This window comes from Tripterygium wilfordii, chromosome 17, assembly GCF_013401445.1.
Source record: "Tripterygium wilfordii isolate XIE 37 chromosome 17, ASM1340144v1, whole genome shotgun sequence".
NCBI lineage: Eukaryota > Viridiplantae > Streptophyta > Magnoliopsida > Celastrales > Celastraceae > Tripterygium > Tripterygium wilfordii.
In genome coordinates, this window is record NC_052248.1 from 10,474,959 (window position 1) to 10,495,271 (window position 20,313).

At 35.5% G+C, this 20,313-nt stretch overlaps 1 protein-coding gene and 1 pseudogene across 1 annotated transcript; one reads left to right on the plus strand and one right to left on the minus strand.

The window, feature by feature from the left end:
• Positions 1-302: 302 nt before the first annotated feature.
• Positions 303-2,813, minus strand: LOC119981902 (endo-1,4-beta-xylanase 5-like). Its single transcript, XM_038825041.1, has 7 exons — positions 2,807-2,813; positions 2,441-2,571; positions 2,070-2,289; positions 1,822-1,985; positions 1,596-1,694; positions 745-1,527; positions 303-656 (listed from the first exon to the last, which is right to left on the minus strand). The coding sequence occupies exons 1-7, from the start codon at positions 2,811-2,813 to the stop codon at positions 303-305; spliced, it is 1,758 nt and encodes a 585-aa protein (XP_038680969.1).
• A 5,891-nt stretch (positions 2,814-8,704) lies between these two features.
• Positions 8,705-19,478, plus strand: LOC119981903 (annotated as a pseudogene).
• The last annotated feature ends 835 nt before the right edge of the window (positions 19,479-20,313 follow it).

Consider the following 20,313-nt stretch of genomic DNA (forward strand, 5'->3'; position numbering starts at 1 on the left):
TCACTTAGAACATGTGATCATATAAGTCAATTAATGAGACATTCATTTAAATTCAAATCTCAAAAATCAAATATTACATAAATGTTTCAATATCATTTACAAGGATTTGAATATCATCAAAATCAAATATGTAGAACCATAGGTCCAACAGAAATCATGTAAAAAGATCATTCAATTAAATTTGATCAGACATCAATCAACTAAATCCCAATGTTACATTCTGTGGTATTCTAAAATGAGCCAATATGAAGGCTCTTTCTCTTTATTTTTCTTTTTAAAAAATAGTGCACGATTGATCAGAACTAAATTTGGAGAAACAATGTTGTTTTCTCCGATGAATTTGTTGAAACAACGTTGATGCTCCGAGACAAAGAGGAAGCCAATGAGGTTGGATGAGTGAGTTTAACTTGATAATCTCCATGAGGAACTGAAGTCTCAAAGACACCTCCAGCATCTGTTTTGGCAGATAATGTCTTGCGACCCCCCCACTCGTACAATAGCTTATCGACAACGTGTCCTGTGGCTAAGTTTCTGAAATTGTTGTCTGTCAAACACATCCTGTAACATCCCTTTGGATCCCATGGCGCCCACATTACAATCCCATTGACTTTTGGGTGTGAGTATCCCTCTCTCAGAACCATCTCCAAGTAACTTGCCTGTCCATGCATAATTAATCTGAATGAGTCAAGGATGATGCTTTTGGTCACAGGAAGAAAAGAATTGACACTTAAATATAACTAGTACCTGTTGCGGAGAGTTCTCAATATCTATTTCTGTGAGCCAAATTGGCAGTCCGGTGGCAGCAAGGGTATCGATAGAAGATCTCATGTAAGGAATGTTTGGAGTAGAAAAATGACCTTCCAAACCAATTCCCATCTTAATATTCCGGCCAATGATTTGGATTTCCCTGAGTTTTTGAAGATATTGAGCCGATGATGATTGACTATCTGCACTCTCTTCAATGGTGTTATATTCATTCATAAAGAATGTGGTTGCTCCGTCAATATTATGAGCCAAATTGAAGATTGCCCGTGAAGCACTTCTGCCAAGTTTGCTTTCGAAAAAATTGAAATGCAGATTCTCATTAACAACATCCCATCCAATAAACTGACCTTTGTATCTTGAGACTACGGAGTTTACTCTTTTCTGGGTAGCCTGTAGAAGATCACTAGGTGAGAGTGAACTGACCCATCCCATTTGATACTTTGGATCATCCCATACAATGTTGTGTCCTCTGACTGCTATATTGTTGTCTTTGGCGAATCGAACCATTTGATCTGCCTGGGAATAGTCCTCCTGGCCTTGAAACTTCTCTATGCTGTACCACTTCAATTCATTCTCAAATACCGTGACTCTGAAACCCTTTGAGAGAAACCAATTTCTGTAGCCAATGTTAGTGAGGATGTTGTTGTTAATGGCACAACCGAATGGGAAACTATACGCCTTTTGTTCGATGGAGATTGTGGCATTAGGCAGGGAATTTCCTTGTTTATCAACTGCTTTGATACTCAACTTTGCCGTACGTGCCTGCCAATATATATTTATAAGCTATAAATCATCGTGTACCTAAATGTAGGACTTTGCAAGTGTCTTACTTTCTTGATGCTTTGGTCTTGGTGGGACGTCCACTCTTGTTGGGTGAATGGCTGCAGTGAGATGCTATCAACCCATATTTCAACTGATGTGTTCTTGCTCTGAAACAATGATCACATTGTAATATATATATATACACACAAGTATCTAGCTTTATATACAGATTAAGGGTGTATATAAATATGCATATATATACACACATACATATATATATATATATAGTATTACCTCAAAGTAGAGTTCAGCAGGGCCTGATGCATCAACAGTGAGACCTCCTTTCAACATGGACCAGCAGTTAGACTCAGCAACAATTGCACCAGCAAATTTGGTACCACTAGATGTCTTGAATGTGGCGTACACTGGAACGTTTCCATCACTCACTTGTGTCCAGGCTGCCAAATATATATGCTCCAGTGTTAAATATACTTTGACTGTAAACAGCTAATAAAATTTAACCTAATTCGAGCCATACATACCGGAGAAGGTATAGAGCTTGTTCTTTTGCAGATGAAGCTTTTGGGAGACACTATCAAATGGTTGGTTTCTGCTATAAGCGACCACATATTTGTTGCCTCCTAATTCTCTATGCTCAACTTTTGCACCACCAAATACAGACCATCCTTTCAACCCTTGGTTCAGCTCTGGGTTTATGATAACACCTCCACCATATTGAGGTTTGTGAGGCTTCTCTAGACACTGAAATTCCACATCATTTTGTGTACATAGACATAACAAATAATTAAATGGAAAGACAATAATGTGTATGTATATATATATATATATGGTATTGAAAATTATGTTATTTTATTATATAAAAGAAAGAATAAAAGTATACTGTAGAGCTTGCCTCAATGCTGGCCGTATAATCATATGGTAAAGCTTTGGCTTTAATTCCTGCGAAGAGAAGAATACACAACAATGGAAGCACAAGCAGAGGGTTTTTTCTCTCGAAAATATTCATTGTAGAAGAAGACCACCCTGCACATGCACCTTGTCATACACAAAGATTTAACAGCAGTATTTATAGTAACAAAGAAAATATATGAATGGACACAGATACCAAATTAAGGAGAATTTTTTTTTTTTTTTTTTTCTGAATATTTCTTCATGAGTGAACACAAAGTTCCAATCATCAAAAGTCACTGGAATTTCAAAGGAAAAACGCAGCAAAATTATTATTTCTAGCATGAAAGTAAGTTGAATACAACCTTACCTTCCATATTTGTGAATTAGGACTAATATTAGGCGACCACCCTTCAAGATCGACTCCCTAAACAACACTTGTTTAATTTATGAAAAATTAGGGTTTTATATATCACTTGAAATGTTTTGTTTTGAAGATTAAATAAGGTATGCAATATTTGTGAATCTTGATCTTAATGTTTATATACAAAAGTTAAGGAATACTTTTTCGTGCTCCAGGAGTAAAATTTTTTTTCTGATGATTGCACAAAGTCAATTTTCTCAAAGATTAATTATTTTACTACTAGTCGAGAGCCCGCACAATATGTAGAAAATGCCAACAAAAATAAAAATTTAAGTTTTAACAAATAATATATAAAAAATTAATTTTTCAATATAAATATATATACATATGTTATTATTTCCATTTTGTTTGAAGAACAAATCAATGCTTGTTTCCTTCCATGTGAAGAGGAGATTATGGAGCTAATTAATTCTCATAATCAAGTGTGAAGTCAAAATGGCAAAATTGAAGGAGACGTTTGAAAAACCTAATTGCTTACATGTTCAGAGTTATTTTTTTAAAAGCAATAATCATCCAAGTTCTCTTCTTTTCACCTTGAGCATAGAGGTTATTTTCCATCTGGTTTTTGATCCTAAAACACTTCCATACTTCAACATACATATTCCTACCCAAGATCTTCATTTGACTTAATTTGTAGTTTGGCACCAAAATATTCTTCATGAGATCGGCAATAAGCTCTTCAAGTTTAGGAAACAAGTCTTGAATTTTGGTATTCACAAAATAGGAAATAGTAATCTTCAATTTGACTTTGTGATCGTCGGTAATAATAGCTTTGATTCGGTTCTTCAATTTCTTAAATCTTTTTTTTTTAACTTTCTTTTTGACATAAAATAAAAAATTAACTTCTTCAATTATTGAATTTTAAGATACTTGACCGACAACTTGAACAGTGACAGAAGTTCGTGTACCCATCTCACGGAAAGTGAAGATTGATGTTGAAGGCAGAAGCGAAGAAGGATATTGGTGTTGGCTTGATCCTTGATAGCAAGATAGACTTCAAAATACAAATAAAAGAGTTTATAATGGTTCAGTCTAGGAAGACTTACATTCATCATGAAAGTCCTCAAGGCCAGATGAATTGTTTCATTCCATAATGAATTATAATGAGAATCCCTTCATTCATTGGGATTATAACAATTATTCAAAACAAATATAAGAATAAATGATAATATAACACTTAAGTGAGATTGCTATCTTATCTCTAACACTATTGATACACTCGCCGATGCCGAATTGCCAATTTGGTTTATAGAAATCTACCCAACAGTACTAATTCACGCATTAATTCTTTCTTTTAGTGATCAAAAGTATATTTTACTTAGTCAAATTTATCTAGGCTCTGTTTGGCAGAGCGGAAAGTTGGATTTTCAATACTAGCGGAAATGCTCTGGGAAATATGCTGAACTTAAAGCTGTGAAATATGCTGTGAGGTGTTTGGTGAAGTAAAAATTGACTCTAGCGGAAAACTATCGAAATAAAGTATTATAATATTAGATTTTTTAAATTTAAAATTAAAATTTTATATTAATATAAATCTAATATATATAATTCTTAGTTAAAATTAAATTTAAGTATTAATTAATAAATATTTTCATATTAAAATTTTATAATGAATTTTATATAATTTTAATTACTAATTAATAAATATTAATTAAAAAAAATAGGACTCACATTTGATATCACTATAAATAAATTTAATATTAATATAAATATATATAAATTTATTAATATGTTTAATATAAATATGTAATATTTAAATACATAAAGAATTATAAAGGCGTGGGACCCACAGTCAAAAAATTTTTTTAAAAAAAGTATCATAAAGGCGTGGGACCCATGTAAAAAGGCATGGGACCCACGTCTTTATGTGATCCGATGTCCAAATAAGCTCCCAAACGGATCCGCTGCCATTTTGGCTCCAAACGGAACCGTTTTGGAGATAAATAAGAAATGCATCTATAAATAAGAGACCCAATTTGGTTAAACATGAACGCATGTGGGTGGTTTTCAAATACTTTAATGAAGTCTTTTGAGAAGAAGATGAATTTCATTAAAGGGAATCGGTCTCCACAAAAGGAAGAATCGAATGAGGACACTCCTCAATCAAAAAAAATGTCTTGAGCTAATAAATAAGTCAACTTAGCTAAATGATGAGCCACATTATTTGTCATTCTTTTAACATTAACATTAACAATTCCACATGAATGAAAGGACTCATCTGAGTTAACCAACGCAGAAATAACCTCAAGAGAATTACTCTCCACCTGACTCATCGTCACCCCAAGAGTAGTAGCAAATTCCATCTTAAAGAGAATGGCAGCAGTTTCTGCATGGAGAACCTCCAATCCTACACGTCTCTGCCCATATCCAGACCCCATTACACCATATTAGGGCTGGGACTGGGTCAGGTGATTATCGATCGATAAGGCAACCGACCAGACCAACTGATTTTGATCAAATGGAAAAATCATTATCGCCCCAACTTTTATGGGTCGGATGTCGGTTGGCAATTGATATTTTTGGGTCAGTTGATGGTTGATCATCGACCGACTGATAATGGGTCGGTTGGCCGATAATGACCGATAACAATAACAAAACTAACAATTTTATTTCAATAACAATAATTAAATACTAATATTTATACTATTTTCTTTATTTTCTTTAGAATAGTCGGTTGACCGATAATTATCGGGCAACCGACGATATGATATTTTAAAAACCATCTATACATGGATCGGATGATATTATCGGCCTTACTATGTGGGTCGGTTGATGGATGATTATCAGTCGACCGATAATGGGTTGATTGGCCGATAAAACCGACCTAGTCCCAACCCTACACTATATATATATATACACACAATCTGTCTCACATGAGGGATCCCGTTGCTTAATTATTTACGGGATACAAATTTCTACCATTAGATCAATCTTGTGTCCATATCAGGTTTTATCCCCTAACCCACCGTCTCTCTCACTCTCGATCTGCCCGTCTCTCATCTCGATCTGCCTGTCTCTCTCACTCAAGTGGTCGTCTCTCTCACTCTCGATCTGCCCGTCTCTCATCTCGATCTGCCTGTCTCTCTCACTCAAGTGGCCGTCTCTCTCACTCTCGATCTGCCTGTCTACAACAACAGGTTTCACAACAACAACATATCCAGGTAAATTAATTTATCTTCTTTGTTGCCATCTTGGGGGTTATCAATGTTGTTGTGTTTCAAGGTTTTATTTGTTGTCTTCCCTTGTTCCTATTGTTGTTTTTTGATCTCCACGTTTGATTTTCACATAGCACTTATCGACAGCTCTAGGTCCTCTAATATAAATTTTTTTAAATAGTGGTAGCTGCATTTCACATTTATACAAGGTCATGGATTCTGAATTTGTTGATGTATCACAAGGAGATGTATGTTCTTCCTCATCGAATATGCAGACTTATGTCCTAATGTAGTGTGCGAAAAAATTCCAAAAATTGGACAAGAGTTCGAATTATTGGACGAATCTCAAAACTATTACAATGAATATGCTAGGAGGCTGGTTTTAGTGTTCGATTGTCTTCTACGAAGAGGAACAAATCTAATGAATTTATTAGAAGGGAATTCGTTTGCTTCAAAGAATGGATTCGGGAAGAAGGAAGTTCAAAATCTAATTGTATTAGGATACGTGGTTTACTTAGAGAAGGATGTTAGGCAAAGATGACTGTTGTGAAGTCAACTTCTAAGCCAGTTTTTGTTGTTAATCAATTTTATGCGATCCATAATCATATACTTACAACACCAAGGAATGTGTATATGTTACGGTCTCATTGTTCCATGTCAAATGCAAAAAAGGCATTGACACAATAATTTGCTGTTGCAAATATTCCCATACATCAACAAATTAGTATTTTGGAGGTACAAGCCGGAGGTATAGAAAATATTGGGTGCATTGAGAAAGATTTTTATAATGCTCGACGAGACGAAGTGAAGTTGTATACAGGACATGATGCTCAAATGTTGTATGAGTATTTTTAGGTAGAAAAGGACAAGAATCATGAATTCTTTTTCACTTTTAAAATGGATGTTGAAAGCAAGGTCACTTATTGTTTTTGGGTTGATTCAGGATGCAGAAGAGCATATGATACGTTTGGGGATATTGTGGTTTTTGACACCACTTATAACACCAATCATTATAGTATGATTTTTGCACCATTTGTTGGAGTGAATCATCATGGGCGTACCATACTCTCAACATGTGCATTCTTAAGTGACGAAACAACAGAATCTTTCTTATGGCTTTTGCAACAATTATTGGCCGCTATGCCAACAGGTGCTCCGAAAATGATTATAACTGATCAAGATTCCACTATGAGTAGAGCTATTGGTGAGTTATTTCCCCACACTGTGCATAGATATTGTATGTGGCATATCCTGAGCAAGTTTTCAGAGAAGTTAGATGCAGTAAAGTGGGAAGAACACTACACAGAGTTCCATAAATGCATATGGGAGTCTGAGAGTCTAGATGAATTTGAAGTGGCATGGTCTAGGGTGATTTAGCACAGTGGTTTTTTTGACAATGAGTGGTTGAAGGGGTTGTACGATATCCGACATAAGTGATTCTTGCTTATATTAATCAAACATTCTCTACAGGTATAATGATTTGCTTTTCTACTTATTGCATATGAACATTCTCAGTTGGTTTAATTGATGGAATTCTTGCTTATTTTGTTGTAGGCACGTCCAGTAGTCAACGAGTGGAAGGTTGTCACTCATTTTTCAAAAAAATTATGTCTAAGAAAATACTTTGATGGATTTTGTGGTGAGATTTACTAGAGCACTAAAACACCAACGACATCAAGAGTTAGCTCTTGATCATAAAGATGTCAACGAGCACCCTCTCATGAAAATGATGTGCCCAATAGAGAAGTAAACAAGTGAGTTATACACACAGAGCATATTTTACAAATTTCAATAAGAATTGTACCAAAGCATGGCTTACATGGTAGCAGTTGACTAGGATATTATAATAGAGATTAGAAAGGTGATGGAAGGGTACGTAAAGTAACAGAGGATAAAGCTACGAATTACACGAGTTGTAGTTGCAAGAAATTTGAGTCTTGTGGCATTGTTTGTTGACATATATTGGCGACGTTGAGGAGGATTCAATTGGCAAAACCATTGCCGGATGTGTATATGTTATGTAGATGGACTAAGGCTGTAAAATTATTGAGTCCATTTAATGTTGCGGGTGAGAGAGTCAATTGTGATGCTTCACTAGTTGTATATCACAATACCTTACATAAACTTGTATCGAATATAATTGATGATGCTTTGGTGAGTTGCGACACTTGTGAATTGGCAATAGAATCGTTTGAGTCTCTTCACAACAAGATCAAGCCCATGTCCTTAAGTGATGGACAACAATCAGTTCCAAGTGTTGTCTTTCAGAGCTTGTTTATCATGAGCCAGACAAGGTCCGATCAAAAGGTTGTGGAAAGAGGTTAAAGGGAGGTAAAGAAATGTCCGTGAAGAATAACCCTAGACGTTGCAATGGTTGCGGGCTAGCAGGACAATCACATGATAAAAAGAATTGTCCGACGCTACATAACGGGTGAGTTTTCACTAAATTATAATGCATGCATTGAATGTTTTATTTATATTTATTTGTTGTAATGACTGATAAGGTGAACTTGGTTTCTTTTATTGTAGGAATACATGAACTCCAAGTCATAATGGATTGATGATGGTTTGCCAGCTATTTAAGATCCTATTCTTGAGCTGTGAATTTTGCTTCTCAGAAAATATAAAAGAATGCTGAGATGAGTGTCAGGGGACTTCTCTTATGAATGAGACTATGAGAGTTTGCATTATGAGCAATCTATTGCTTTTAGTTATTATGAGTAGTTTGTCCCTTGTGTCTGTATCAATGGTATTGAACATGAAAAATTTGTTGGACTTGTTATTATGACATTATGTTGCATTTAGTTACTACTACTTATGTACTTGTGGTTTTAGTTACTTTAATTCGTCATTATTAGTAGTGTTATTTTAAGAGGTTGTTTTCATATATTGATGTCTGCTTGATCATATGATCAAGAAATTGGGTTGTTTAGAAGACACAGGAGCCTCTTCAACATCTATGTAATTCCAGATAATGGAACCACACATAGCAATGGTAGGGCAAACCCGGAAGTAGCTTATTAGCAAACATTCCACCATTTATCCATGACATTATACTCTCATTTGTCAAAAGCCTCCCTGAAAGTCCATACAAAGCTCATAAGAGGAAGAGTTCACATAAGCAAAAGCACATGAAAGGTGAGTAAAAAGGGTAGAATCAATGTCGGCATACTAGTAACCACTTTTAATCTAGGTTTCCGAATTTTAACTTAGCACTTCACAGGAAAAACAGAGGCATTGAAGTCGGCCAATATCGGGTATGGATAGCCAAACAATTTCTAAATAAGCCACAACAATTCACATCTAACAAAAATTGTTGAACTCGGCCAAACCAATTCACTTCCGAAACACAAAATGTCGAACTAATCCGCTCAAAATCATAAGCTGTCAAAGAAAATCTTTATACAAGGAAAAATTCAAAACCATAGATAAACTGATTCAAGAATCGTTTGTCGAAATCACCCAAACCATCACATTATCAAACTCATCCCAATCTGTCAAACTCATACGCAAGCCCGAATAAGATGAAATCGCCCATCCATGGGGAATCTGATTCGTGGTCGTTGCTTTGCCCATTTGGAGAATCGTTTGCCATAACCCCTACCCATGAGAATCCACCAATGATGGAGGCAAAGACTTCAATAAAAGGTAAGGGAAGAAGAAAGAGGGAAGAAATAATAGAAGCAGAGATGTGCAAGGGAAGAAAGGATCGAGATGATGATGCACAAGGGATGGGTTTCTTCAGATCGAGAGTGAGAGAGACAGTCGCTTGAGTGAGAGAGACAAGCAGATCGAGATGAGAGACGGGCAGATCGAGAGTGATAGAGACAATGGGTTAGGGGATAAAAGCTTATATGAACCGCAAGATTGATTTAATGGCAGAAATTTGTATCCCGCAAATAACTAAGCAACGGGATCCCTCATGTGAGACGGATTGATACATACATACATACATATATATATATATATATATATATAAAGACAAAGTTGCATCAAAATTAACTTTAGCAATACCAGAGGGAGGGGGACACCATACGCTTGAGTCACGCTTGAAGTATTTCGACTGTATAAAAATTTAATAAAGTACTTTAACATGTATGAGTAAAAATTTTCATAAGGAGTCAAAGTTCCAAACTAAAGTAAATCAAGAAGGTGGAATCAACATAATAGTAAAGTGAATGAATGGACTTTACTAAAGCCACATAATAGTAAAATAAATCAATGGGGAGATTAGCTTCAGCATCAATGGACAAAATATTTAGGTCATTCATTATTAAGTTTTCAGAAGTGATAGGGATCCCAGTAAATAGGATCTCAGTCATTCATGTCACTCTCTAATTCAATAACCAGGTTTTGTAGATCCCTACACTTACATCAATCAAGGAAAAAGCTGAATTACTGGGATGACTGGATACCATTTACTGGGATCCCTAACATTTTTTGTTGTGAATAATGACGACTCAATTTGAGGAAACAATAATGCGGAAACAAACTAGAGAAAAAGAACAAGACATAAGTTTAACGAGGTTCGACAAAAGTTTCACTAATATGAACTAAAAGATTACAAAGAAAATTTCAAGAGATCGGTTCTCTATGCCAAGAACTACCCAAAATCTCATCCAGAACAACAATCAACTCTCTCACACTCTTCCCAAACAAAACGGTGAACAAAACTCCAAAGTTGTCGAAGGGTTGCCGCAAAAGAATAATATGTCTAACTCTTGTTTTTGTGTTTTCTCTCCCCAAGGTTTACAACATATAGCTTATTTATACTATATGGAAGAATTTAAGTCGTCCCAAAACCTAAAAGAACCAAAAAAAAACCCGAAACCAAATTGGACTGGAATTCATCAAATTAAGTTGTTGCTGCCCGTCAGCTATCCGGACACCCACTTGAGGTGTCCGGACAGTTAACACAAAAACTACCTCGGAGACTGATCTATCGTCGACTGTCCTGACAACTAAATAAGCCGTCCGGACAGATGCAACTCTGCAGTAGAAAATCAGCAACTAAACTCATTTTTCACCAATAAATACAACATTTTTGTTAGCCTTCTTATTTTTTACTGGGATTATTAATGTAGACAGTACATTGGTAATAACCACCTAAGCATTCCTACTTTTTCTTGTTTATTACAGCTGGTTAATTAGTCGCATGCATAGATAAAAAAAAAAGAGCAAGTATGAAGGTATGACCAAATATGTGGCTCAAGTTCCTAATTAAACTACATCTACCTACTACCTTATTAATTATTCCAAGAAATCTATAAAACCCTAATTCTATTTGGTCTCATATATATTCTATATACAAGTGCAAGAAGACAATCGGAAGGTGTAGCAGAAAGGGGAAGATTTAAGCCCAATTTCAACACGAATTTGAAGGTAATATTTTTTTAGTTTGAGTTATATTGTAAATTAAGTGTGCCACTTGAGCACCATTGGAGATATTTATTTGTTGCATTAAACAAATTAGAGTGGCGAAAGCACATATGCTTTGAAGGTTAAAGGTTGTTGATGTGAGATTTCGAACCACTAAATTATAGCAATTCAAAACTCAGTTTATTACTCGCAAGTGCATGAATCAATGGTAGTATAGCTTAGCAAATACGAGTGTCGAATCCACAAGGATTGAGTATTAATCTATCTTAATTCCGAAATTCACTATAGACATCACCAAATAAAAACAAAATATTATTTATGATTGAACAATTATGAAATTAAAAGAGAAAATTATAAGAAGCATGCAAAGAACAAACAAATGGGTGAGCTAGGGTTCCGATTTCACCATCTTTATTGTACTTAAATCCTTTAGTTGTCAATTATCAATTCCTTCATGTATGTCAAATACCAAGTCCCCTGATTCATGTAGTAGTCATGGCGTCTAACTTACTACGTCTAGTCTTAATTTGCAACTATCCATGGCTTCTAGACTAGTTTAACAAACAAGAACGCAATTGGATCTATGGTAACTTATGTAGCAATCACATGAATCCTAGCATATGGTGTCTATGTCTAGGCAGTCATGGTGTTAAATTGCAAGAAGCTATTCCCAATCCGAGCATGGCGTCTACAACGAATTGTATCAAAACAATCAAACCTAGATGGTAGCTAAGCATCACGGTTCAATCATCAATTAAGCACAACAATCAACACTTGACATAACATAAAGAAATCTAAAAATTGATCAAACCAATATCATTAAGCACAATTAAAGAGGCTACATCATCCCCCTAGCAAAAGGTTTAGCTACTTAGGCGACAAAACAAAAGAAAATAAAACTAATAGAATCCATGGAAATCTAGGAAAGAAAACACAAGAATGATGGAACCCGATTGCCGAAATCCCTTCTTCTTTCTCTCCCGTCAACCTTCAAAGATCTCCTTCTTGACTTGTAATGATGAATTTATATATGTTTTAAACTCTCCCCAACCTCCTAGGGTTTCCTTCAATAATAATAAACACGTAAACCTCAAAGGAAACTCCTAAAACAAGTCAAACTTCTAATTATCGGATTTTATTTTGTCGAGCAGCTGTTGAACGCATGTTGAGCATCTGTTGAGCGCTAGCTGCTGGCCAATATTGCGACATCTATGCTTGAGCATGGGTTGAGCAGCTGTTGAGCGTAAGGAGCTGAAAAAGCACAAAAAATATAATTTATATCAAATCTGATCTTATTTCAGTAAACAAAACATCAATTCAATGTAAAAACACAAGCAAAAAGGTATATAATAATATGCATATCAGTTGTTTGAGGCCTCACCGTAAAATGTATATGTGTATGAGTGTGTAAACCTCGAATACTTGAATTGTCTCAATTTCTCCTAATCAAAATGTTTGGTATTAATGTGGAGAGTTGAACTTGGATTTTCTAGCTAAAATGATTTATCTCCAAAAACTCAGAGAGTGTGGTTATATATATGTCTTTTTATTTTTTTGTCCTACGTTCACTTAAAAATAATTTAAAAAACATATATGCACACAGTATAAATACGTTCAGAAAAAGAATCAATTGAAGTTTCTAAACCATAATCTATATACAATACTTAAAAACTTAAGGACTTATTTGGTATCACTACTGTTTTTTGTTTTGGTTTTCAAAAAAAAATGGTGTTGGTGATAGAAATATATAAGAAATCTTTAGAGTAGTATGCAGATGATTAACTCAAAGTTCATCATTTTATTCATATAATGTCCCTTTTATAGGAACCAAATAGTATGTGAAGAGTCATCCACATTTATGATATAATTTAATACATGTAATGTATAAGGACATCCACATTCTTTGTATTAGTCACATACATTCATCATAACATGTTTGTATTTTTTGTTTCCGTTTTTATCAAAACCTACAACAACTTTTCAAAATTTTTAAAGACACAAAAAAAAGTTTTCAAAAGTTTTTAAAACACCACACACATGACGACCTCCTTTCTCTCTCACATGACATACGTATCGACCCTTCTCTCATTTTTGGGTTGGGTCCGAACCGGGTTTCGGGTGTGAGTCTGTCTCGTACTGAATTTCAGGCCCGGGTTAGTCTCAAGTTGGGCTGGGTTACATGCAAGAACATGGCATTGATTCTCAAGAAGTCTTTGCTCTAGTTGCAAGACAAGATACTCTTCGTCTGGTGGTCTCATTGGCAGCAGAAAATTCATGGTCCATCTTCCAAATTGATTTCAAATCAGCCTTCCTCAATGGCGAACTTCTTGAGTATGTGTACATTGATCAACCTCCTAGTTATGTGAAAGAAGGTGAAGAACATAAGGTTTCTAAGCTGAAGAAGGTATTATATGGATTGAAACAGGCACCTCAAGTCTAGTACAATCGTATAGAAGGTTACTTTGGAAAGGCAGGCTTTCATAATTGTCCATATCAGCAAATGCACTCTATTCATCAAAACTGAAGAGGGAGGTAAAATCTTGATAGTTTTCTTTTATGTCGATGATTTTATTTTCACTGAAAAAAATGAAGCAATGTTTATTAATTTTAAGAATTTAATGATGGCTGAATTTGACATGACTGACTTAGGAAAAATGAGATATTTTCTTTGCATAGAGGTTGTACAAACACTTGCAAGGATTTTTATTGGGCAAAGAAAATATGCTCTCAAGAGATTTTGGAAAGATTTCGCATGGTGAATTGTAATCCAGTTGGTACTCCAACTGAACCTAGACTAAAACTCACGAAAAATCTAGAAGCGGAGAGGATTGACAGCACATACTTCAAACAAATTGTTGGAAGTCTAATGTACCTGACAACCACTAGACCTGATATCATGTATGTTCTATGTCTGAATAGTAGGTTTATGGAAAAACCAACAGAGCTGCATCTCAAAGCCGCAAAGAGAGTGTTTCGTTATTTGAAGGAAACCCCATTGGTTTTTAATCAAATACAAGATACATGGGAATTATTATGGATTTTTTTTACTGTTGGCATTGGTCGTCCATCCCAAACCTCAGTGTTCCCCCCAAAGGTTTTTAATCAAACTCAAGATACTTGGGAAGTCCTATTGATTTTTTTTGGAGTGTTGGCATTGGCTTTCCAACCCAAATCTCAATGAGGAACCCCATGAGTTTTTAATCAAGCCCAAATACTTGGGAAGTCCCATGAACTTTTTTAGATTGGTGGCCTTGGTTGTCTAGCCCGAAACCCCAATGAAGAATCCTATGGGTTTTTAATCAAATTCAAGATACTTGGGAAGTCTCATGGACTTTTTTAGACTATTGGCCTTGGCCGTCCATCCCAAATCTCAATGAGGAACCCCATGGGTTTATCAAACCCAAAATACTTGAAAAGTCCCATGGACATTTTTTGGAATGTTGACCATGACTAGGGATCGGCATAGGGCCAGTCCAGCCCGGCCCGGCCCGGCCCGGTTTAGATCTTCAGGCCACGGGCCCGGCCAAACTGAGAATATGAGGCCCAGACTCATAAAGCTCGGGCTTTGGGCTCGGGCCTCGGGCTTCGGGCTCAGGCTCCCACGCCCCGCCACTATTCATCCTCTTTGAAAATTATAAAATCAAATTGTTCATCATAGGATTTGAACTTGGGACTTTTAGATAAGAGATTAACGAACTGACCAACAAGCCAAAGCTACTTTCATGTTATATTTGCCAACTAATTAAATTATTATCTTTACATACCACCTGTTATATTTTTAACACAATTAAATAATTTTAGTTTTACTTAATGAGTATTGATTTTAAATTTTATATTATACACATCTATAGTTTTAAATAGTTTAATTTTATACTTATTTCATAAAATCTTAGGGTCTTAAGATTTTATCAACATTTATGAGTAGATGGTCATATTATGGCTTTAGGGTTAGTGCTTAGGTTTAGGTTTAGGGTTTAGGGCCTTTAAGCTTTAGGGTCTTTAGGATCTAGGGGTTTAGGGTCTTTAGGTCTTTAGGGTTTTGGGGTTTAGAGTCTTTAGGGTTTTGGAGATTAAATCCACACGGGGCGGGTCGGGTCAGATCGGGGCAGGTCGGGGACAAATTTTCATCCTTGCTTACAATTGATTAATGTCATAATTGTACTTTAATTTTTATACAATTGAACAATATTTTAAAGAGAGTGAAATATATACGTATTATGTGCATATATATATACACATACATTGCAATAATATATATATATATACACATATATATTATATATTATATATACATATATATATATATATATGTATGTATGTATATATATATATATATTACATATATATAGTTATGTATATATATGCAAACGGTGCATGCACTGCCTGCATATGTATATATATACAAATACACAGACAGTGTGCACTGTCTGTGTATGTGTGTGTATGTATATATATATGTATGTGTGTGTATATATATATATATATATGTAAATATATACATATTATATACATATAAAAATAAATAATGTCGGGCTTCGGGCCGGGCTGGGCCCCAAAAATGGAACCTTAAAGACTACTTTCTTTGCAAGATCCTCAATTTTATATGCTCCAAGTTCGCTGAGAAATGTCACCTTGTATGGGCCTTCTAATTTGCTCCCAATTTCCGTCTTGTGGGTGCGGGTTCTTTGTATTACCCGATACTTTTCTTAGGACTAAGTATCCTGGTTGGAAACTTCTAGCTCTCACCTTCTTATCATGCAGGTTTGCAAGGTATGAAGTCAATTTCAACATTGCTAATTCTCTCTTCTCTTCAATAAGATCTAGGTTGATGGCTAAGAAATTGTCATTCTCACCTCTCTCAAGTGTCAGTGTTATGATGGTTGGCAGGCCGATCTTCAGTGGGATGATGGTCTCAGTCTCATAAGCTATGGAGAATGGCGTTTGTCATAACTTATAAGGTAGATTAATTTTCACAACTTATAAGCCAATTTATTTTGATAGCAAATAAGCTCTATCAAATGGAAATTCACAATATGGTATGATGGTTTGCAGACTTTTGTGCTCTCTCATACATTCCCAAGACCCAATACTCACTCTCATATGAACAATAGGTATTTGGATGGTTGAAGCTTAAACCGGTGTTTGTTCTACTTATTTTTTATAAATTATAATTAATGTAGCTCCATTTATTTTTTATTATAAATATAACTAATTAATATGAGGGCGAAAATCACACTTTGTCACATGTTTAAACCACAAAAGAAATTATTTGAAAAAAAAACCACAAAAGAAATCCCTTAAAGAATTATGGGAAGTTGGATTTGCACAAGTTGCATCTTTTATGGGGAAAAAAAACTGTCTTGAAGAAGGCTCAACAACCACTTCCTTCTTCTGGAGGATCCATTTATGGGAAAAAAATGTCTTGAAGAAGGCTGGACAACCACTTCCTTCTTCTGGAGGATGCATTTTTATGGGAAAAAAATGTCATAATTAAGAAGGCTCCAAACCCTTGGTCATGACTCATAATATATGACTAATTTACCATTAATGGGGGTTACTAGGAGATGCATGGGAACATAAGACTGTTGAAACATATCCATAGAAGAAAAGACATACAGTTGAAGAACTATATATATAATTGGAGGCAAGTGTGTGTCAATGAATAGAGCAAGCAATCTTTCTTTCTTCTACAATGAATATTTTGGAGAGAAACAATCCTCTGCTTGTGCTTCTACGACTGTTGTTTATTCCACTCTTCACAGGTTTAGCTTAATTATTATTAATTTATGCAATCTCTTTAGTACGGTTGATGAGATATTTACGAAACTTCTCTTTTCTCTTCACGATTCTGTGTTCATACACCTTTAGAATACAAATATTTACAAAGCTTATCTTCATTTGATACGATTTGATATGACTTGACTTATTTAATTATTGGTATATATGTACAGGAATTAAATCCAAAGCAGTGCCATATGATTATACGGCCAGTATTGAGGCAAGCTCTGCAGTATACGTTTTTTTTTTTCTTTTTTTATATAATAAAATAACATATATATATATATATATATATACACACGTCATTGTCTTTCCATTTAATTATTTGTTATGTCTGTGTACACAAAATGATGTGGAATTTCAGTGTCTAGAGAAACCTCACAAACCTCAATATGATGGAGGGGTCATCATAAACCCAGAGCTGAACCAAGGGTTGAAAGGATGGTCTGTATTTGGAGCTGCAAAAGTTGAGCATAGAGAATTAGGAGGCAACAAATTTGTGGTCGCTTATAGCAGAAACCAACCATTTGATGGTGTCTCCCAAAAGCTTCATCTGCAAAAGAACAAGCTTTATACCTTCTCCGGTAAGTACGGCTCGAGTTAGGTTAAATTTTATTAGCTGGTTTACAGTCAAAGTATATTTAACATTGGAGTATATTTGGCAGCTTGGATACAAGTGAGTGATGGAAACGTTCCAGTATCCGCCATATTCAAAACATCTAATGGGACCAAATTTGCTGGTGCAATTGTTGCTGAGTCCAACTGCTGGTCCATGCTCAAAGGAGGTCTCACTGTTGATGCATCAGGCCCTGCTGAACTCTACTTTGAGGTAATAATATATATATATATATATATTGATACAGTAATTTGTATATAAAGCTATACATATATATATTACAATGTGCTCATTGTTTCAGAGCAAGAACACATCAGTCGAAATATGGGTTGATAGCATCTCACTGCAGCCATTCACCCAACAAGAGTGGACGTCTCACCAAGACCAAAGCATCAACAAAGTAAGAAACTTGCAAAGTCCTACATTTAGGTACATGATGATTTATAGCTTATAAATATATATATATTTTCAGGCACGTATGACAAAGTTGCGTATCAAAGCAGTTGATAAACAAGGGAATCCCCTGCCTAATGCCACAGTCTCCATCCAACAAACGTCGTCAAGTTTCCCATTCGGTTGTGCCATTAACAACAACATCCTCACAAACTTTGCCTACAGATATTGGTTTCTCTCCAAGGGTTTCGGAGTCACGACATTTGAGAATGAATTGAAGTGGTACAGTACGGAGAAGATTCGAGGCCATGAGGACTATTCCCAGGCAGATCAAATGCTCCGATTCGCGAAACTCCACAGGATAGCAGTTAGAGGACACAACATTGTATGGGATGATCCCAAGTCTCAACCGTGGTGGGTCACTTCACTCTCACCTAAAGATCTTCTACAGGCTACCTGGAAAAGAGTGAACTCTGTAGTCTCAAGATACAAAGGCCAGGTTATAGGATGGGATGTTGTTAATGAGAATTTGCATAACAATTTTTTTGAAAGCAAACTTGGCGAAAAGGCTTCAGGAACTATCTTCAACTGGACTCATAGTATTGATGGAGCAACTACATTATTTATGAATGAATATAACACCATTGAACAGAGTGGCGATAGTCAATCATCGCCGGCTCGATATCTTCAAAAACTCAGGGAAATCCAAAGCTTTGCCGGCAATATTAAGATGGGGATTGGTTTGGAAGGACACTTTTCTACTCCAAACATTCCTTACATGAGATCTTCTATCGATACCCTTGCGGCCACCCGTCTGCCAGTTTGGCTCACAGAAATAGATGTTGAGAAATCTCCGAGACAGGTACTAGTTATTTAAGTGTCAACACTTTTCTTTCTGTGACCAAAAGCATTATCCTTTACTCATTCAGATTAATTATGCATGGACAGGCAAATTACTTGGAGATGGTTCTAAGAGAGGGACATTCACACCCAAAAGTCAATGGGATTGTAATGTGGGCGCCATGGAATCCAAAGGGATGTTACAGGATGTGTTTGACAGAACAATTTCAAAAACTTGGCCACAGGAGACGTTGTCGATAAGCTATTGCATGAGTGGGGTCGCAAGACCTTATCTGCCAAAACAGATGCTGGAGGTGTCTTTGAGACTTCAGTTCCTCATGGAGATTATCAAGTTAAACTCACTCATCCAACCTCGTTGACTTCTTCTCTGTCTCAGAGCATCAACGTTGTTTCAACAAATTCATCAGAGCAAACAACATTGGTTCTCCAAATTTAGTTCTGACCAATCGTGCACTATTTCTTTGTCAAAAAATAAGGAGAAAGAGGCTTCATATTGGCTCATTGTAGCTTAACATGAATGTGACATTGGGATTTAGTTGAATGTTGTCCTATCAAATTTCATTGAATGATCTTTTACGTGATTTCGTCATATGTTATTCATTTTAGAGTCTTGTTATTATGTTCGAACCCAACACAAGCCCCACATTTAAAAAAAAAAAACACAAATGTACGTAAGTGGCTTTATATGAAATGTCGATAGACCCAAACTCTCGATCTATAATTTTTGAATTAAGATTTGTTGTGAAATTATTCGCAAGCGGACAAGTCGCACAAGTAATAAAGAATGAGTAGAGTATCGTTCCCACGAGGATATTTTGGCAAATTCAAATTCAAAGTCAATTCAAACAATTATTACACTAATTGGCAATGCGAATTGTGATTGTGGTCATTGAAAGCTAACAAACAACTGCAAAATCACTAGGTAAGTAACAAATTGAACAATTAACTAACAACAAACGACAATTTGATTTCCAAGAAAGTTAAACACTAGGGTTCCTAATTTCACCACCTCTCATCCAATTGAACTCCATTGATTCTTTAACTCTCAATTCTCAAATTAGTTGTTGACAATCAATTTCCCACTCTATTCAATGTTCTATTCCTAGATACATCGAATGTGTTTTCAACTTAAATCCGGGTTATTCCTAACACTCGGATTAGTACATTGTAAACCCATTAAGATCAATGGAAATCACTTAACAATTGCATAAGTCATAAACCTATATTTCTATGGTTCATTCAACTTATGTTTTCTATGGATTCTTGCAACC